The following is a 19020-nucleotide window of genomic DNA, read 5'->3' as shown; positions in this document are numbered from 1 at the left end:
CATTTATCCCTGCTCTAACTGTACTTTCCTCTCTTTCCACTTTCAATCCTGTGGCTTAACACATCATTTCTGCCTAGTCATCTGCTCTTAAATCTCTTACCTCTTGTACTTTTGCCACTCTTCTTTTAGTAAACTTCAGCCCTGTAATTCCCACTATGTAGCATCTCTACTCCTATTTATCAACTACTTAACATAACTGGAAAAAGTATAACTGAGCATACCACAAATTTATGTTTGCCAATCTCAATGGGGCCTTCTCTGTAGGTACACAGTTCTTTTATTTCATTCCCTAACTCAATGTCAAATGAAACTACTTCAAACCTTCCCTTGGCTCCTATAGCTCAACATATCTCCCTTCCCATCCCTCTCACTTCAGCTGAGGGTCTTGTCTCTTATTTTACTGAGAAAACTGAGGCTATTTGATATTTCCTCTTCTTCCATTCTCATTTTATCAAAACCTCTTGGTATCATCTCTCACTCTCTTCTTTTTTCTTTAAGTCTCTGACAATCTTGGCCCTTCTCCTTGCCAAAGTTAGTTCTTGTGCATATACACAACATATGCATTTCTCTCTTCTTTCCTTTTATCTAGCAGATTTCAACTTCAATTATCTGCCTTTTCTCTTGAATCCTTGACCTTTCCTTCCCTTTTGCTTTCAAGCATTTTTGTTTTCCCATTTTTTAAAAAAAATAAAAACCCTTACATTCTGTCTTAGAATCACTACTGTGAATTGGTTCTAAGGCAGAAGGGACTTGCCCAGTGTCACACAGCTAGGAAGTGTCTGAAGTCAAATTTGAACCTAGGACTTCCCATCTCTAGGCCTGGCTCTCAATCTACTGAGCCACCCAGCTGCCCCCATTGTCTTCCCATTCTTAAAAAAAACAAAAGCAAAAACAACTTTCCCCAAACTCTGCCATCCTTTCAATCTATTATTCAGAATCTCCCCTCCCTGCTCATCCAAATACTTTGCAAAAGCTGTCTATAGGATAACTGCCTCCATTTCCTTTCATTGATCAACCCTTTGAAATCTAGGCTCTGACCTTGTTATGCATCTGAAACTTCTCACCATAGTTAACAAAGATCTCTTGATTTTCAAATCTGATGATTTCTTCTCAGTCCTCATCCTTTTTTGACTTATTTCCTAGTTTTGACAATGTGACACTCTTTGTGACATTCAAGGCAGAAGAGTGGTTAGGGCGAGGTAATGGGGGTCAAGTGACTTGCCCAGGATCACACAGCTGGGAAGTGTCCGAGGCCGGATTTGAACCTAGGACCTCCCATCTCTAGGCCTGGCTCTCAATCCACTGAGCTACCCAGCTGCCCCCTAAATATGTTTTAAGATACAGAATAGGAGAGAGGTGAACACAGAATATTATACTTGTCAAATCTCTGGGAAAGGAAAGATTTTAAAATCAAGCAAGAGTCAGAAAAAATTACAAAATGTAAAATAAATAATTTTTATTATATTAAATTAAAAAGTTTTTGTACAAACAAAAACAATGCAACCAAAATCAGAAGGGAAACAACAAACTGGGAAAAAATCTTGATAACAATAACTCTGACAGAGGTCTAATTACTCAAATATACAAGGAGTTAAAGCAATTGTATAAAAATCAAGCCATTCCCCAATTGATAAAATGGGCAAGAGACATGAATAGGCAATTTTCAGATAAAGAAATCAAAAGTATCAATAAGCACATGAGAAAGTGTTCTAAATCTCTAATAATTAGAGAAATGCAAATCACAACTCTGAGGTACCACCTCATACCTAGCAGATTGGCTAAAATGACAGCAAAGGAAAGTAATAAATGTTGGCGGGAGTGTGGCAAAATTGGGACATTAATGCATTGCTGGTGGAGTTGTGAACTGATCCAACCATTCTGGATGGCAATTTGGAACTATGGCCAAAGAGCGCTAAAAGACTGCCTGCCCTTTGATCCAGCCATACCATTGCTGGGATTGTACCCCAAAGAGATCATAGATAAACAGACTTGTACGAAAATATTTATAACCATGTTCTTTGTGGTGGCAAAAAACTGGAAAACCCTTCAATTGGGGAATGGCTGAACAAATTGTGGTATATGCTGGTGATGGAATACTACTGTGCTGAAAGGAATAATAAACTGGAGGAATTCCATGTAAACTGGAATGACCTCCAGGAATTGATGCAAAGTGAAAGGAGCAGAGCCAGAAGAACATTGTACACAGAGACTGCTACACTGTGGTAAAATGGAATGCAATGGACTTTTGTACCAGCAGCAGTGCAATGACCCAGGACAATTCTGAGGGACCTATGAAAAAGAACACTACCCACATTCAGAGGAAGAACTATAGGAGTAGAAACACAGAAGAAAAACAACTGCTTGAACACATGGGTTGAGGTGGACATGATTGGGGATGTAGACTCCAAACGACCACACCAATGCAACTATCAATAATATGGAAATAGGTCTTGATAGATGACACATTAAAACTAGCGGAAATGGGCGTCGGCTGGGGGGCATGGGAGGGGATGAAGGGGAAAGTAAGAACATGAATCATGTAACCATGGAAAATTTTTCTAAAAAATAAAATTTAAAAAATTAGATAAGAGAAACATCCAATGGAGGGAGCATTCAAAACTATAGGCTGATCAGTCTTCAGGGTTTTTTGTTCATTTTGTTTCTTGCAAGAAAGAAGTTTTTTCATTTCTTTCACCGATTGTGCTGAACTTTAAAGTTTTGTACTTGTATTATTTACCTACATTCAGTATTGATATAGGGATATGGGCTTACCCTAGACATCCCAAAAAACCCCAAAGGGATCCCAGGTCAAAAAGGAATTCCTTTCTTCTCTTGCATTCTTGCTACTGCTGGCCAAAGGAAGGTGACTTTGAGCAACAAAAGCCAAATGGTAAGAAGCCACTGAGAGACACCCCTTTTGATTTCTCCTAACTTCTTGATCTTTCTGATAAGCATTGGGTTTGTGTCTCATATCTGATCATCCCCTAAACTAGATGGCTCACCCCCTTTTGACTTTGAGGCATAGGACATAAGCACATGACCCATCTGGAGTCCCAGAGTCCCAAAAAACATCACTCCATCATCCCCCCATTCCTAGGCAAGTAATCCTTGTGGTCAGGAGGTCTAAGTATCCTCAAACCCATCTCCTCTAGGAGGCAGTATTCCACCTACTCCTGCCTTCTGTTATACAGGGTGGTATGGTGCTTCTGTAAGATGGGCCTGACTAGGCCCAAGATCCCTAGATGGTAAACAGATCTAGGCTGAGTGAGGATAGGGATGCCTGAGTGGCCACCAAAGTGTGCTGATAACTACCAGGGCTTATGAATGTTCAGCTCAGCTAAGCACTTGACCCCACAAACAGTGCCCAAGCCAAAGTTATCAAGTGAGAAGCTGTGTATTGTTCACACAGCTCCTCTGGTTACTTGGCTTGGGGTTAGGTTAGAGGATAAAGGTTTATAGTAAGGATAGTTATTGGTATTGGGTTGGATAATACAGAATGACTTCAATTTAGGTAAATCCCCCTTTCCCCTTTGGCTGTAATTCACTTGCTCTTGGAAAGATATCAGTCTTCACTTGAACTATGTTTCAAAGGGTTTAATGCTATAATTCAAAGGGGTAGGATTCAGGGTAAAGAAAGTGGTGTTGGGGATGGCTATGCTAAACTTATGGGAGTCAGGGCAGCTGGGTAGCTCAGTGGATTGAGAGCCAGGCCTAGAGACAGGAGGTCCTAGGTCCAAATCCGGCCTCAGACACTTCCCAGCTGTGTGACCCTGGGCAAGTCACTTGACCCCCATTGTCTACCCTTACCAATCTTCTACCTATAAGACAATACATAGAAGTTAAGGGTTTAAAAAAAATAAATAAATAAATAAATAAATAAATAAATAAATAAATCTAAACTTATGGGAGTCAGATTAGGCTAATCAATAAGTAACAAGTTGGCAGCCAGCTAGAGATGCTTCTCTCCCTCCCAGACCCTGGTCAGAGCAGTGGTGGTCTAGACCAAGTGAAAGCGATTGTGATATTCTTCTTGATAGCAGGTGTTGATGTTTATCTCTCAGCCTTGTTCAGTAATAGGTCAATTGATATGAGACAATCAGGGACAGGTGCTGGATATGCAGGTCTATAGGCCTACTCACCCTTCACCACCCACAAGCCCTTCTCAAAAATGAGACCCTGAGGTCTTCTGCCCCTGGGTTTTTATAGTGGTGGTAGCAACTGAATTTTACCCTTGGCTCATGCCATCTGGGTAAATTCTAAATTCTATAACTGACAATCTGTCACTCAAGCTGGTCTCCATCTTCTTCCCAGAGGTTACCTAATTCACTTCCAGACACTCAACTCAATAATTTAACTTGCATTAAACAATACATTTTTCTATTTTTAAGCTTACTACTGGAGTCTTGATCTTCCTGAAGGTGTCCCTTCCAGCTTAGGTTTCCTGATCAGCTCTCCCACTACACTATCATGGAGGGCTGCCCCAGAAAAGCTTTCTAATATTTTGAGGATTTCCAGTGGACCAGTGTTTTGGGGTGCTTGGGTAAAGCAATAAGAAAGTTTCTGCATCTCTACTCTCTGGCATGTTTTTTCACAGTGCAGAATACAGTTGTAACCAAACTTTGTGTACGCTTTATTCCCTTAATATGGAGACACCCACGTGAGAGATGCCAGATGGGTCTACTTTTTCATCTTGGAAAAAGGATTTGTAGTTTCATTCAATGACTTTGTTCTATCTGAGCCATGTGATAGGCCTGTGATTAACCTTGTTGGCAACTATGCCTTTCAAAGAAGGAAAACAATGTTTTCAGTCCTACCATAGATATATGAAGCTACTTTTCCAATCATCACTGCTCACAATTTAGACTTCCCTGAGAGAGAATCTGGGATTCCATCCTCCTAGGATCTAGGCTTGAGTCCTTTGGCATTTAAACCTCCTCACACCTGGACCCCTCCTACCCTTCCAGTTTTCCTACACTTTTATCCCCTTCACCCATAATCAGGATCCAGCTCTACTGACTACTTGTTTCTCGTACTCCATCTGTCTGTGTATTTTTGCATGGAAGATTCCCCAGGCCTTGGGATGCTGTTCTCTCCATCTTCACCTCTTATAATTCCTGCCTTCCTCCTTATAAGAGATCTTTCCATTTAATAATTCCATCTAATTCACCTCCCCTCTACTTTGTAGGTATCTTTATGAAGTGTTGAGCTGAGACACATAACCTCAGGGAACATTACCTAAAGGAATTGATTCCTACATTATGGGAAGCTCGATTTTGGAAGCTGAGGTCCCTTCCAATTAGGACTATGAATCTTTATCAACATCTCTCAGAAAGATTTCAGTGTGGGGCTCCAGGTTTCTCTCTAATGGTGGCTTGATCTCATTTACTTCTAACAAAGTACTTGTATTCAAACTAGACAAGTGCCTGCATATCCCCAAGATCCAAACTATTTGGAAGCAGTGAGGCTTTATGACAAAATTGCAGGAAAAAGATGATTTGGCCCTATAAGTTCATTGCTATAAGAAAACTCTATCAATGCAGATCAGCAGTTATTCCACAGTCTACTTTTTAACAATTGCTTAGGCAGTGATGGGCAAACTATGGCCCAGGCCTGATGCAGCCGCCTGAAATGTTCTGACCGTGCAACATTATTCCTAATCTGACTAATAGCAGGATACAATATAACACGAGTCAGAATGTCAGTAGTGGAACTTGACCCTAGACTTTCCTAAATAATCAAAACACTGGCTCACTACACTACATTATATCATATGTGCATACTGACATTGGAGTTTTACTCTGATACTCCTTCGTGGAGTAGAGATAGTCAGGGTTTTTGAAGGCTTGTGATGAGTACAAATTGGAAAGGCTATGATTAGGGACCCAGTGTTAGTCCACTTGTTGAGGGCATGTGTAATTAACTTTGGTGAGTCCTGTCACCAGATTGACCAAAGAGGAATGAATTTTTCAAGCATAGTTAGTTAACTCCTAAAGTCCACCTACTAAAGTCATAGAAATGCTGCAATCTATAACAGTGGAGGCAATACCTACATTGATGAAATAACAGATCTTGAATCATTAGAATGCTTTTTTATGTATACAGAGCTAGACTCATAGTAAACAGTTGATACAACCTTGCTTATTAACTGATACACACAAACATATGTATAGTTTCCCTGTCATGCTATGGCTTTTGATGTTACTACTAGTTAGTTAAAATGTGAGAAACAGACAAATACATTTAGAAGCAGAAGTGAAAGGGAAAAAGAAAAAGGGCACAAATTAGAGAGAATTAAAATATAGGTGAAAAAAGGGAAGGAAAGGGGTTTAGAAATTGAAGGCAAAGGGGAACAGATGAGAGAATTAAAGCTGAGAGAAGAGAGAAAGGGAATGGAGGGGTTATGGATGGCCAGAAAGAAGAGAAAGGGGAATGAAAACAGAAATGTAATGGGTAAAGTAGAAAAAGGTAGAGAAACAAATAATTGACATGAACACATACACAAAAACAAACAACTTAGATCCAGACATATTAGCATACCACAGTTACTGTACAGAACCAAGTGTGTAATAGATATTTAATTGCTGTATGCAGGTGAAATATCTATCTGTCTATCTGTTATCCTGCAACAAGCTACTTCTCACTTGCACAGTCATTATAATCCACTAAATTTCATTATCTCTTGTCTTCTGTTTTAGAATCAATACTAACTATTGGTTCTAAGGCAGAAAAGCAGTATGGGCTAAGCAACTAAGGGTTAAGTGAATTGCCCAGGGTCACACAGCTATAAGTTTCAAAGATCACATTTGAACCCAGGACTGCCCATCTTCAAGACTGGTACTCTATCCACTGAGCCACTAAGCTATCTCTAAATTTGATTAATCTAAAATAAACACTGATTCTTATGAGAGCTTTGGAAAACATGAATTTGATGAGAATTAGGTAGTCAGCTAAATAAAATTATGTTCTGCCTTTCCCTTTCCTTCACTTCTTTCAATATGTCTGCCTTGGGCAGGTACTAGTAATCTTTTAGTCTAATGACACAGAAAATAATAAATGAAGATATAAATAGCTGAAAGGTGATAAAATTAAAAATGTGAAAACTCTCAGATCCAAACTGGGCATGCTAAACCAAACTGAGGAGTACAATGATTCAAAAAAATTTTTTTTTCTTACTCATTTATTTTATCTCTGACAAGATACCAGTTTTGGGGAGAGCAATTAAAACTTTTCCAATTCAATTTCTAAAAACTGCCCTACACTCAAAGATATATCTTTTATTCAACTGCAACAAAATAAATCACATTATGTTGATGGAGAAGAAGTAATGTGAAGATAAAATAGAGCATTTAAAAATAAAACCATGACTAGATTAAAAATAGATTTCAGCACAGGAATATTTGTTTAGTAGAACTACCAAGTTCTATGGAATTGTGATGAAGTAAACAGAATGAGGACAAGCTATTACTAACATTTTATTTCACTGATTAAAAATCTCCAAGTCTTTTCTTAAACATAGAATTGTTAATTCTTAGTTTCTAAAATTTTATTTCACTTTTTGCTTTCTAGAGAATGAAATTTTTTCAGGAATCAGTATTTAAGGGATGTCACATCCTCACACTAGATAATGCTATGTAAACTGAAGAAGGAAATGTTATCTAAGACAATTCTAATATAAAAATACCACATTAGCTATTTTTAAATCTCTATTTATGGACCAAGAAAATATTCTAAAAGTTTACACTAATTGTTCCCTTACACAAAAAGTCAATGTTATTTAAGTGGCCTTCCTTCACAAATGTCAAAAATGTCATTAAAACTACCTTCAAGGCATAATAGAAACTCATCCAAATCTGTTTCTGCATATGCAGTAACATTACACCCCACCCAGTAGTCACAGATATGATATCCAATTCCAAAGCCTTCTGGTACAACTGGTCCAAACCCACCAAGCAAAATTGAAGGACTATTTAATGTACTGGTTGAAATTATGTTATAGTTAATATAGTCGTAGGCTGGATCCTGGTAAAATTCAGGCAAAGGATCACCTCTGGATTCTGCAAGATACCTCAAAGCAAATAAATGTCGATCAAACCCTGCTCCTAAATGAAAACAAAACAAAACACATTCAAATAAGCAATGTAGCATTTAAAATAAATCATTTGTTTTCCAAATAAGCAATTACCTAGTCAATTTAAAATAAGGATGCAAACAAAAATAGGTAGTTCTTGATTTAGGAATATTCAACTTTGAAGACTAAGAGAACTCATTATCTGGTCTTCCAAACCTACCTCTACTCTATAAACTTCCCTGTTGAGGGATCTATACTCCTCTTGGTCATCAAGGTTAGAGGCTTACAACCTCAATTCTTTATTCTCCCCACATTTCCATTAAGTTGGCAAATCTTGCCATTTCTGCTTCTACAACATTTATCATAGTTGAGGCCTTTTTTCTTCACTTATGCAATTACTACTCTAATTTAGGCCCTTATCACCTTTCATCTGGACTATTATTTCCTAAGGCTCCCTGCCTGCAGTCTTTCCCCTCTCTAATCCATCCTCCATTGTTGTCAAAGTGAACATCCTAAAGTATAAATTATTTTCTTTTTCAACAAACCCCAGTGGCTCTTTGTTAGACTTGGGTGTTTTTTCATCTTTGTCCCATCCTGTTTTAGTTTGTTTTATAATATGCATAGTTACTATGAGTAGCAAATGCACATAATATAAAAATTATATACGCATGAAAATGAAGCCAAATGGTAGGAAGAAATGCACCAGGCTCCCACTTTAAACTCCTCCAAATAGATCTCAGAAATGTATAAGATAGAATCTCATAGGTAAATCTAAGAAAAAGTCACAGTGAGTCTATTTCCTAGGCCTAGTTAGCATTAGGAGACTGACAGAGAAGGCTGTGCATCCTGGAGATAGGGTTTGGCCAGAAGCCAACACCAGATCTCCAAGTTGATGCTCTTCAGCAGGGCAAGAAGAGGTCCAAAAGGTCCTAAAATAGGAAGAGGTGACAACTGGCAGCTTTGTTGCCTACTACCAATTTGTAGATCACAGATCCAGAGTGGAATCAGAGGTAAGGAATTGTTGGTAGTGTATGGAGAAAAGATAAAAGTTCAGAAGTCAATAACAGTGGCTCAGTCCCTGGGGCAGAGTTGGGTCTCAGTTCCAATTATTATGGTGATAGGTACATACGATTTAAACCTGGAAGAATAGAATGACTAAAATATCTAAGAACAAAGACTCAAAGAAAACTACAGGTCAGGCACAAACTCAAAAAGAATTCCTGAAAGAAACAAGAGGTTTTAAAAAGCTTTCCTTGTTGTTGTTTTTTTACAATGAATTGAAAACTCTAGAGGAAAAAAATGGGGAAAGAAATGAGAGCTATGGAAGAAACAATTGGAAAGAAAATTAATAGCTTGGCAGAAGAAGTGCAAAACCTTGCCTACACAATAAACTCCCTAAAAAGTATAATGGACCAAATAGAAGCAAACATTTACTGAGATGAGAACTATTAAAACAAAATCAAAAGACAGAAGAAATATAAGAAAATATACAGTATCTCATAGCAAAAATAATTGACCTGGAAAATAGCTTGGGGAGAAAAAAATTATTGGATTATCTAAATGTTATAACTCAAAAGGAGTCTTGATGTCATATTTCAAGTAATTTTTTAAAAAACTGGTTCTGGAGACTTCCAGGAAGATGGCGGCATAGACAGAGTGAATCTTAAAACCTCTGCACCCTTACACACCGAGATAGAAAACAATGCGCTTCAAGAAGAAAGAGGACCAAATCTAATAACAGGACAGAGCAGGGGGAACCCTACTGCAGTATAACTAAAGCCAAGAAAAAGGTTGCAATTTTTGAACTATTGGGTCTGAGGGAGTAGAAGAGGAATCCCAGGATCCCAGGACACCTCCCCCACGCTGCTGTGCAGAGTCTCCAGCACCAGGGAAATCTCAGGGCTGGTGGGCTCACTGGTTGGGAGAGAGGGCCTTGCTGGCACCAGACTCAGGGAGTCAAACACAGGCACTGGAGAGGTGACTGGAGGAGAAAACCAGAGAAACACAGCAAAAACGCCCAGAAGATGGTGGCTTAGAGAAAGCCAAACCCCAGACTGCAGACAGCTTGACTTCCTCATACCAAATAGAGAACGCAGGGCTTTAAGAGGAAGGAAAACCAGATCAAACACAGCAGACAGTGTAGGGGGACCCCACTGCTGGAGAACTCAGTTCAGTGAAAACGTTCCTTCTTATCACCCCAAGTTTTTTGGTTTTTTTTTCTGTTTGTTTTTCCCTCCCCTCAAGGTTTTAGCCTCAGGGCAGATAAAGCAGTAAGATTAATCCAATCAATAGAGGATTAACGCCAACAATTGAACAGACAAGAAGTCTTCAGAGGGCAGGGAAAGTAACTACAAACCTCCATTACCAGCTGGATCTTTCATCAAAGATCATTAAATACATCTGCTCAAACTAGCAGAACAAGGAAGGGAAAAAAAACATGAGTAAGCAACAGAAAAAGAGAAAAGAAATGACAATTGACAGCTTCTTTCAAGGAAGTGAAAAGAGAGCAAATGAATCAGAAATAGAAGAAGAGGAGGTAGTTCCAGGGAACTAGACACCGGCTTTGGAAGATCTCAAAATTCAATTAACTCAAGAATTTAAAACTCAATTAACTCAAGAACTTCAGGAACTCAAAAAGCAATCAAGAGAGGCTGAAGACAATTTGAAAAAGGAAATACATGAACCAAAACAAGAAAATTAAGTATTAAAAGCCAGAATTGGCCAGCTTGAAAATGAAGTAAAGAAGGCAAAAGATGATCTACAAAGAAAATCAGACCAGGAAGAGAAGGATGACCAAAAAGCCAGGGATGAAATTCAGTCTTTAAAAAACAGAACTGAACAACTAGAAACAAATGACTTCACAAGGAAGCAAGGATATATTAAACAAAATTAATAAAATGAAAAATTTGAGGAGAATATGAAACACCTCATTGATTCAACCAAAGATCTGGAGAACAGAGCTAGAAGAGACAACTTAAGAATTATTGGTTTACCAGAACATCATGATAAAAGAAAAAGTTTAGATAGCATTTTATAAGAAATTATCAGAGAAAATTGCCCAGAAATTCTTGAACAAGAGGGAAAAGTAGAAATTGACAGGATCCATAGATCGCCTCCTACATTTAATCCACAACTGACAACTTCCAGGAATATTATAGCCAAATTCAAAAACTACCAGACCAAGGAAAAAATATTACAAGCTGCTAAAAAGTCATTCAGATATCAGGGAACCACAGGTAGGATAACACAGGATCTGGCTGCATCTACATTGAAGGACTGGAAGGCATGAAACACAATATTCCAGAAAGCAAGAGAACTGGGACTACAACCAAGAATCAACTATCCAGCAAGACTAACTATATTATTGCAGGGGAAAGTATGGTCATTCAATAAAATCGAGGACTTCCAAACATTCATCAAGAAAAAACCGGACTTAAACAGAGAGTTTGCTGCCCAAACCCAGAACTCAATGAGAATCAACATAAGATAATTAAGAGAATGGGGGGAAGAGAAAAAAATTCTTTTCTTTAAGGGACACAACAAGTTCAATCAATTTATATCCCAAGAAGAAAAGAAGGTATTGGCAAATATTAAAAATTTTATTACCAACAGGGTAACTAGAAGAAGTTTACATAGAGGGAACAGGGACAAACTGTATAGGATGAAATGTCAAGAGATATATAAATATATATGTATGTATGTATGTATGTATGTATATATGCACGTATGTAGGTATAAATATATACAAAACTGGGGGGGAAGAAAATAATAATAAGAAAAATGGGAAAACAAAAAGGAATAAATTTATATTCCATAAAGAAGCACATGGGATCAACAGGGAAAAATAAGAATACACTGTAAGGGTAAAGAGGTTAGAGAGAGGAAATATTCAATACTTGAGTGCATTGAAATCAACTTAGAGAAAAACAATCAGATCCATAGGGGCAGAAAATTGATTCACACCCTATAGAGAAGAAGAAGGGTAACAAATGGACTGGTGGGGAGGGAAGCAATACTAGGGAGGGAGAGGGTTTGGGGGGGGGGAGCTCTGCGTGGCTTTAAAGAACAATAAGAGGGGAACAAGAAGGGAGGGGGGAGAAAAGGAAGTACAACAAGGGAGGGGATTATAGGAACTGATTAAAAACAAAACACTGGTATAGAAGGAAACAGTGAAAGAAGAAAGGACAGGACTAGGAGAGAGAATCAAAATGTCTGGGAATGCACAGTTGATAATTATAACTCTGAATGTGAATGCGATTAATTTGCCCATAAAATGGAAGCAAATAGCAGAGTGGATTAGAAACCAAAACCCAACCATATGTTGTCTACAAGAAACACACATGAGACAGACATATATAGAGTAAAAATTAGAGGATGGAGCAAAATCTTTTGGGCTTCAAATGAGAAAAAGAAGGCAGGGGTGGCTACCATGATCTCTGACAGAGCCAAAGTAAAAATAGATAAGGTTAAAAGAGATAGGGAAGGTAATTACATCCTATAAAAGGCAGTATAAACAATGAAGAAACATCAGTACTCAATATGTATGCACCAAACGGTACAGCTTCCAGATTTCTAAAGGAGAAGCTAGTGGAGCTCAAGGAGGAAATAGATAGCAAAACTATACTAGTGGGGGGACCTCAACCTTCCCCTATCAGATCTAGATAAATCAAACCAAAAAATAAATAAGAAAGAGATAAGAGAGGTGAATGAAACCCTAGAAAAATTAGAGTTAATAGATATATGGAGAAAAATAAATAGGGATGAAAAGGAATGCACCTTCTTTTCAGCAGCACATGGAACATTCACAAAGATTGACCATGTACTAGGGCATAGAAACATGGCAAACAAATGCAAAAAAGCAGAAATAATAAATGTAACCTTTAAGATCATAATGCAATAAAAAGTTATTAGTAAGAATACATGGAGAGGCAACCCAAAAACTAATTGGAAATTAAATAATATGATTCTCCAAAATAATTTAGTGAAAAGACAAATCACAGAAACAATTAATAATTTCATTAAAGACAATGACAATGATGAGACATCTTACCCAAACCTATGGGATGCAGCCAAAGCAGTTCTAAGGGGAAAATTTATATCACTGAGTGCATATATTAACAAATTAGGGAGGGCAGAGGTTAATGAATTGGGCATGCAACTTAAAAACCTAGAAAATGAACAAATTAAAAATCCTCAGATGAAAACTAAATTAGAAATACTAAAAATCAAAGGAGAAATTAATAAAATCGAAAGCAAAAGAACTATTGAATTAATAAATAAAACTAGAAGCTGGTATTTTGAAAAAACAGATAAAAGAGACAAAGTAATGGTTAATCTAATTAAAAAAGGAAAGAAGAAAACCAAATTAATAGTATCAAAGATGAAAATGGAGACCTCACCTCTAATGAAGAGGAAATTAAGGCAATCATTAAAAACTATTTTGCCCAAGTATATGGCAATAAATTTAGCAATCTAGGTGGTGATATGGATGAATATTTGCAAAAATATAAATTGCCTAGATTAATAGCAGAAGAAATAGAATACCTAAATAATCCCATATCAGAAATAGAATTTGAACAAGCCATCAAAGAACTCCCTAAGAAAAAATCACCAGGACCTGATGGATTCACAAGTGAATTCTATCAGACATTCAAAGAGCAACTAATCCCAATACTATACAAATTATTTGATATGATAAGCAAAGAAGGAGTCCTACCAAATTCCTTTTATGACACAAATATGGTACTGATTCCAAAGCCAGGTACATCAAAAACAGAGAAAGAAAATTACAGACCAATCTCCTTAATGAACATAGATGCAAAAATCTTAAATAGAATAATAGCAGAGACTCCAGCAAGTGATCAAGAGGGTTATTCATCATGATCAGGTGGGATTTATACCAGGAATGCAAGGATGGTTCAACATTAGGAAAACCATCCATATAATTGACCATATCAACAAGCAAAACAACAAAAACCAAATGATTATCTCAATAGATGCTGAAAAAGCCTTTGACAAAATACAACACCCATTCCTACTGAAAACACTAGAAAGTATAGGAATAGAAGGTCCTTTCCTAAAAATAATAAACAGTATATATTTTAAACCATCAACAAGCATAATATGCAATGGGGATAAATTAGAAGCCTTTCCAATAAGATCAGGTGTGAAACAAGGATGCCCATTATCACCTCTATTATTTAACATAGTACTAGAAACACTAGCAGTAGCAATAAGAGAAGAAAAAGAAATTGAAGGTATCAAAATAGGCAATGAGGAGACTAAGCTATCACTCTTTGCAGATGATATGATGATCTACTTAAAAAATCCTAGAGAATCAACTAAGAAGCTAGTAGAAATAATCAACTTTAGGAAAGTTGCAGGATACAAAATAAATGCACATAAATCATCAGCATTTCTATATATTTCCAACACATCACAGCAGCAAGAGGTAGAAAGAGAAACACCATTTAAAATCACCCTAGACAATATAAAATACTTAGGAATCTATCTACCAAAACAAACACAGGAATTATATGAACATAACTACAAAACACTTTCCAAACAAAAAGACTGCCTGCCCTTTGATCCAGCCATACCATTGCTGGGATTGTACCCCAAAGAGATCATAGATAAACAGACTTGCACAAAAATATTTATAACCATGCTCTTTGTGGTGGCAAAAAACTGGAAAACCCTTCAATTGGGGAATGGCTGAACAAATTGTGGTATATGCTGGTGATGGAATACTACTGTGCTCAAAGGAATAATAAACTGGAGGAATTCCATGTGAACTGGAAAGACCTCCAGGAAGTGATGCAGAGTGAAAGGAGCAGAGCCAGAAGAACATTGTATACAGAGACTGATACACTGTGGTAAAATTGAATGTAATGGACTTCTGTACTGGCAGCAATGCAATGACCCAGGACAATTCTGAGGGATTTATGGAAAGGAATGCTACCCACATTCAGAGGAAGAACTACAGGAGTGGAAACACTGAAGAAAAACAACTGCTTGAACACTTGGGTTGATGAGGACATGATTGGGGATGTAGACCTGAAAAGATCACACCAATGTAACTATCAATAATATGGAAATAAGTCTTGACTGACCACACATGTTAAAACCAGTGGAAATGTGAGTTAGCTACGGGGCGTGGGGGTGGGGGGATTGAGGGGGTGAAGGGTAAAGTAAAAACATGAATTATGTAACCATGGAAAATTTTTCTAAAAATTAAAAAAAATTTTAAAAACTGGTTCTGCTTAGAACCAGAGGAGAAAGTAGTTATAGAAAGAACCCACTGGTCACCTCCTGAAAGAAAATCCAAAAGGAAAACTCCAATGTTTTCCTTCCCTGGGAAATGTCCCAAGAACATCGTAGTCAATATCTAGAGCTTTCAGGCTAAAGAAAACATACTGCAAGTTGCTAGAAAAAAAAGAATTTAAGTACCAAGGAGCCAAAGTTAGGATCACAAATGATTTAGCAGTAAACACTATAAAGAACTGGAGAGCTTAGAATTCAATATTCTAAAAGAGAAATACTTCCAAAAAATAATAACTTCTCTAGCCAAATTGAGTATCATCTTATATAGGAAACATGGATTGTTAATGTAATAGAAGACTTCTAAACATTCTTGATGGAAAAAGGCATATGTGCATTGAAACTTTGAAGTTCAAACATAGAAGTTAGGAGAAACATAAAAATGGTAAATGTGAAAAAAGGGACAATAAATTGCTTACATTCAAAGATGGGAGAAAAGATGCATGTGCTTCTCTAATCTCTACCATCATTAGAGGTTACAGGGGAAATCTAAAGACAGGCAGTGTCTTGATGTTCTTATCACTGGAAAGAGAGGAGAAAGCAGGTTTTGTGGAAAGAAAAAAATGGTTAGGAAAATTTATTTCATATAATCAAGGTGCACAGCTAAACAAACAAGTAGGAAGATGGCAGTGGGGTGGGATAGCAGCTGGGGCTTGGACCTTCTATTTGAATTGATCAAAGGAGAGAATATATGTGCATGTATGCGCATATACACAGGTACAGAAATACATTTTACTCAATAGAGCAATAGAAGTGAAAGGAAAGGAGGAATTAGAAAGAGCTGATTGAGAGAGGGGCTGGTCCTAAGCAAAACTAAGGATGTGCAAAACTATAGATCTTTTATAAGGGAGCAAAAAAATAGAATCTGAAAGGGTACTCATAAACTGGGAAATGGCTGAACAAGTTATGATATATAAATGGGGTGGAATACTACTGCACTCTTCTTTGGTCAACCCTTGGAAATGATTTCTTCTTGTTACCTTAAATAGCATAATATCTATTTTATGCTGTCTTCTCTGAATTGTTCTCTATATACTTATATATTAAATATTTGCATCATCATGATGAAGGAGATGAGACAATTTATATGAACTGATACAAAATGAAGAGAACCAAGAGAACAATTTTTACAATAACAATATTGTAAAAACAAACAACATTTTTAGAACTAGGAACTCTGGTCAGTATAATCACCAAGCACAATTATAAAGACTTATGAATGAATATGCTCCCCACCTCTTGATAGAGAGGGGAAGGACTCAGAGTGCAGAATAAGACATATGTTTTGGACATGACCAATTCAACCATTTGTTTCACTTAACTATTGCATGTTTGTAATGGGGATTTTGTTTTTCTTTCATTCTCAATTGGGGATAGGAGTTGGAGTGGAGTAAGAGTGAGAAGGTGGATCTTTGCTAATTACAAAAAATAAAAAATATGCATTTTAAAATGATGTCTACATAGTAAGAATGCATACTCAAAGATTTTTTAATAGGGGTTCATGATCAAAGAAGTTTGGATATTATTGCTCTTATCAAACTGTCTTACTAGTTTCTCCTTGTCACATTTGTGTTTTTCTCACTTTTTTTGCCTTTACTCTCATACCAATCTTTATGCTTAGACTGCCCATCCCTTCCCTCAGCTCTGACTTCTAAAATCCTGCCCATCCTTCAAATGCTATGTCAAGAACTAGCTCAAAAGCTCTCTCCTCAGTGAAGTCTTCCTTGATTGACCCTTAGAAATGATTTCTTCTTGTTATCTTAAATAACGTTATACCTATCTTATGCTGTCTTCTCTGAATTGTTCTCAATATATTAATATATTAAATATTTGTATCATTATCCACTCTACTAGATGGTAAATTCCTAAAACCTTATCGTTAAAATTCTAATGAATCTACAGGAGTCATCTAGTCCAACCTTATCTAAAATATGTCTCTCTTCTTCAACATTTCTGACCACTTAAAAACTTTCTAATTTTTTTCTGTAAATTCTAATATTTATATCAGATTAGCCTAAACTAAAGTAAAACAATATCTGAATTCTGTTGTTTAAATTAGCAAACATTTATTTGCAAAACATCTTATTAGGTATTGAACATCCACATGTGATAATAGTTATAACAACCTTCAACATTTGTGTTCACTGTGTTCAAAGCCTAGTGCTATGAGAAGTATAAAATTTATAAGAGACGTCTTTTTCCTGATAGAACTTGTAGAGTGGGGAGGGGATAAAATATAAATGAATCATTATAATGCATAGCATCACATGAGAAATGCTTCAGTGTTGCAATATTAAGAACCATTTGAGGTCAAAAGAAAGAGGTTATTAGCAACCGGGGAACCAAGCAAGATTTCATGGATATGGTACTTGAATTTCTGAACTTTTAAGAATGGGTAGGAATCACTAAACATAGAAAAATAAAAGAGGACATCCATCTAATGAAGAATAAGGGATCTTGGTCACAGATCCAGGGCAGAAAAGACTGCTTATGATTACTCACAGAGCAGAGTATAGGCCAGGAGACTATTAAACACATCTTTCCTTATATCATACCACCTTGGAAAACTAAAAACTTAGTTCCCCAGAACTAACTCTGAAGGTAGCTGTGAAAAGAACCTGAAGCTTGGAAAGTGTTCTCTTCACTACTGATAGAAACATAGCCCACCTGTTAACAGGTTTTTAAGTTAAAAGACAAGAAAAAGACTGGAAAATGAGTAAAAAACAACAAAAAGGAACTCAATATAGTTATTTTGGTGACAGGGAAGACCAAAACACAAACTCAGAAGAAAAACGTCAATGTTGCTAAATCCAAACTCCTTAAAAAAACAGAATAAATAAATAAAAATTAAATAAAAACAGAATAGGCTAAATGGAAAGGGAGGTACCAAAAGTTAGGTGAATACGGTTCCAGGTTAAGATGGCGGCAGAGTAAGAAGCAGCTCTTAACCTCTCCTGACCGAAACACACAAAACTCCTCAAGGGGACATAAAAACAAGTTCAGACGAACGGAGGAACCCCACAACAGGGCACAGCGTGGAAGCTTTTTTGGCTATAACAGACTGTGGAAGCAGCGCCCTGAGACTTGTAAAGGAACCTCCAGCAGAGGATCAAGCAAGGGGATCCACCAAGGGGCTTGACCGCGGACAGACCCTGAGCGCAAGGATAAACCTGAGAAGCTGTTGGGCTAACAATGGCTACCCAGTCTCAGGAAGTTCAGAAGAGAAAGATTAACAACAAGAAAAAGAAGTCTTTAACACTCGACAACTTTTACACAGAGAAAATCCAGACAACCGAGCAAACAGAGGAGGAGAACAAACAAGCATCCGGACCCTCCTCAAATAAGGAAAACTCCTCACAAGCTATGGAAGAGTTCAAAACTGAGATTTTAAGGAAAATGGAAGATATATGGCAAGAAAATAACAGTTTAAAAGGTAGAATCTTGCAACTGGAAAGTGAGGCTCAGAAACCAAATGAACTGATAAGCAAATTGAACACCAGAAATGACCAGATTGAAAAGGAATACCAGAAGCTTATAGCCGAAAACCAGAAGGCTTGGAATACGATATTCAGAAAGGCAAGAGAGCTGGGCCTGCAACCACGGATCAACTACCCATCAAAATTGACTATATA

General features: G+C 37.1%; 1 protein-coding gene across 1 annotated transcript in view; it reads right to left on the bottom strand.

Moving 5' to 3' along the window:
• Nucleotides 1-7733: 7733 nt before the first annotated feature.
• The window catches only part of LOC123231390 (carnitine O-palmitoyltransferase 2, mitochondrial-like), a 30255-nt gene continuing 18968 nt past the window's right edge, over nucleotides 7734-19020 (bottom strand). The window contains exon 5 of the mRNA XM_044657645.1: nucleotides 7734-8099. Within this exon, the coding sequence (XP_044513580.1) occupies nucleotides 7771-8099 (329 nt within the window). The 3' untranslated portion in view covers nucleotides 7734-7770. The remainder of the gene's footprint in view (nucleotides 8100-19020) is intronic.

Source organism: Gracilinanus agilis, chromosome 1, assembly GCF_016433145.1.
Source record: "Gracilinanus agilis isolate LMUSP501 chromosome 1, AgileGrace, whole genome shotgun sequence".
Taxonomy (NCBI): Eukaryota; Metazoa; Chordata; class Mammalia; order Didelphimorphia; family Didelphidae; genus Gracilinanus; species Gracilinanus agilis.
Note: the sequence above shows the minus strand (reverse complement) of the source record. Positions and strands in the feature narration are given on the sequence as shown.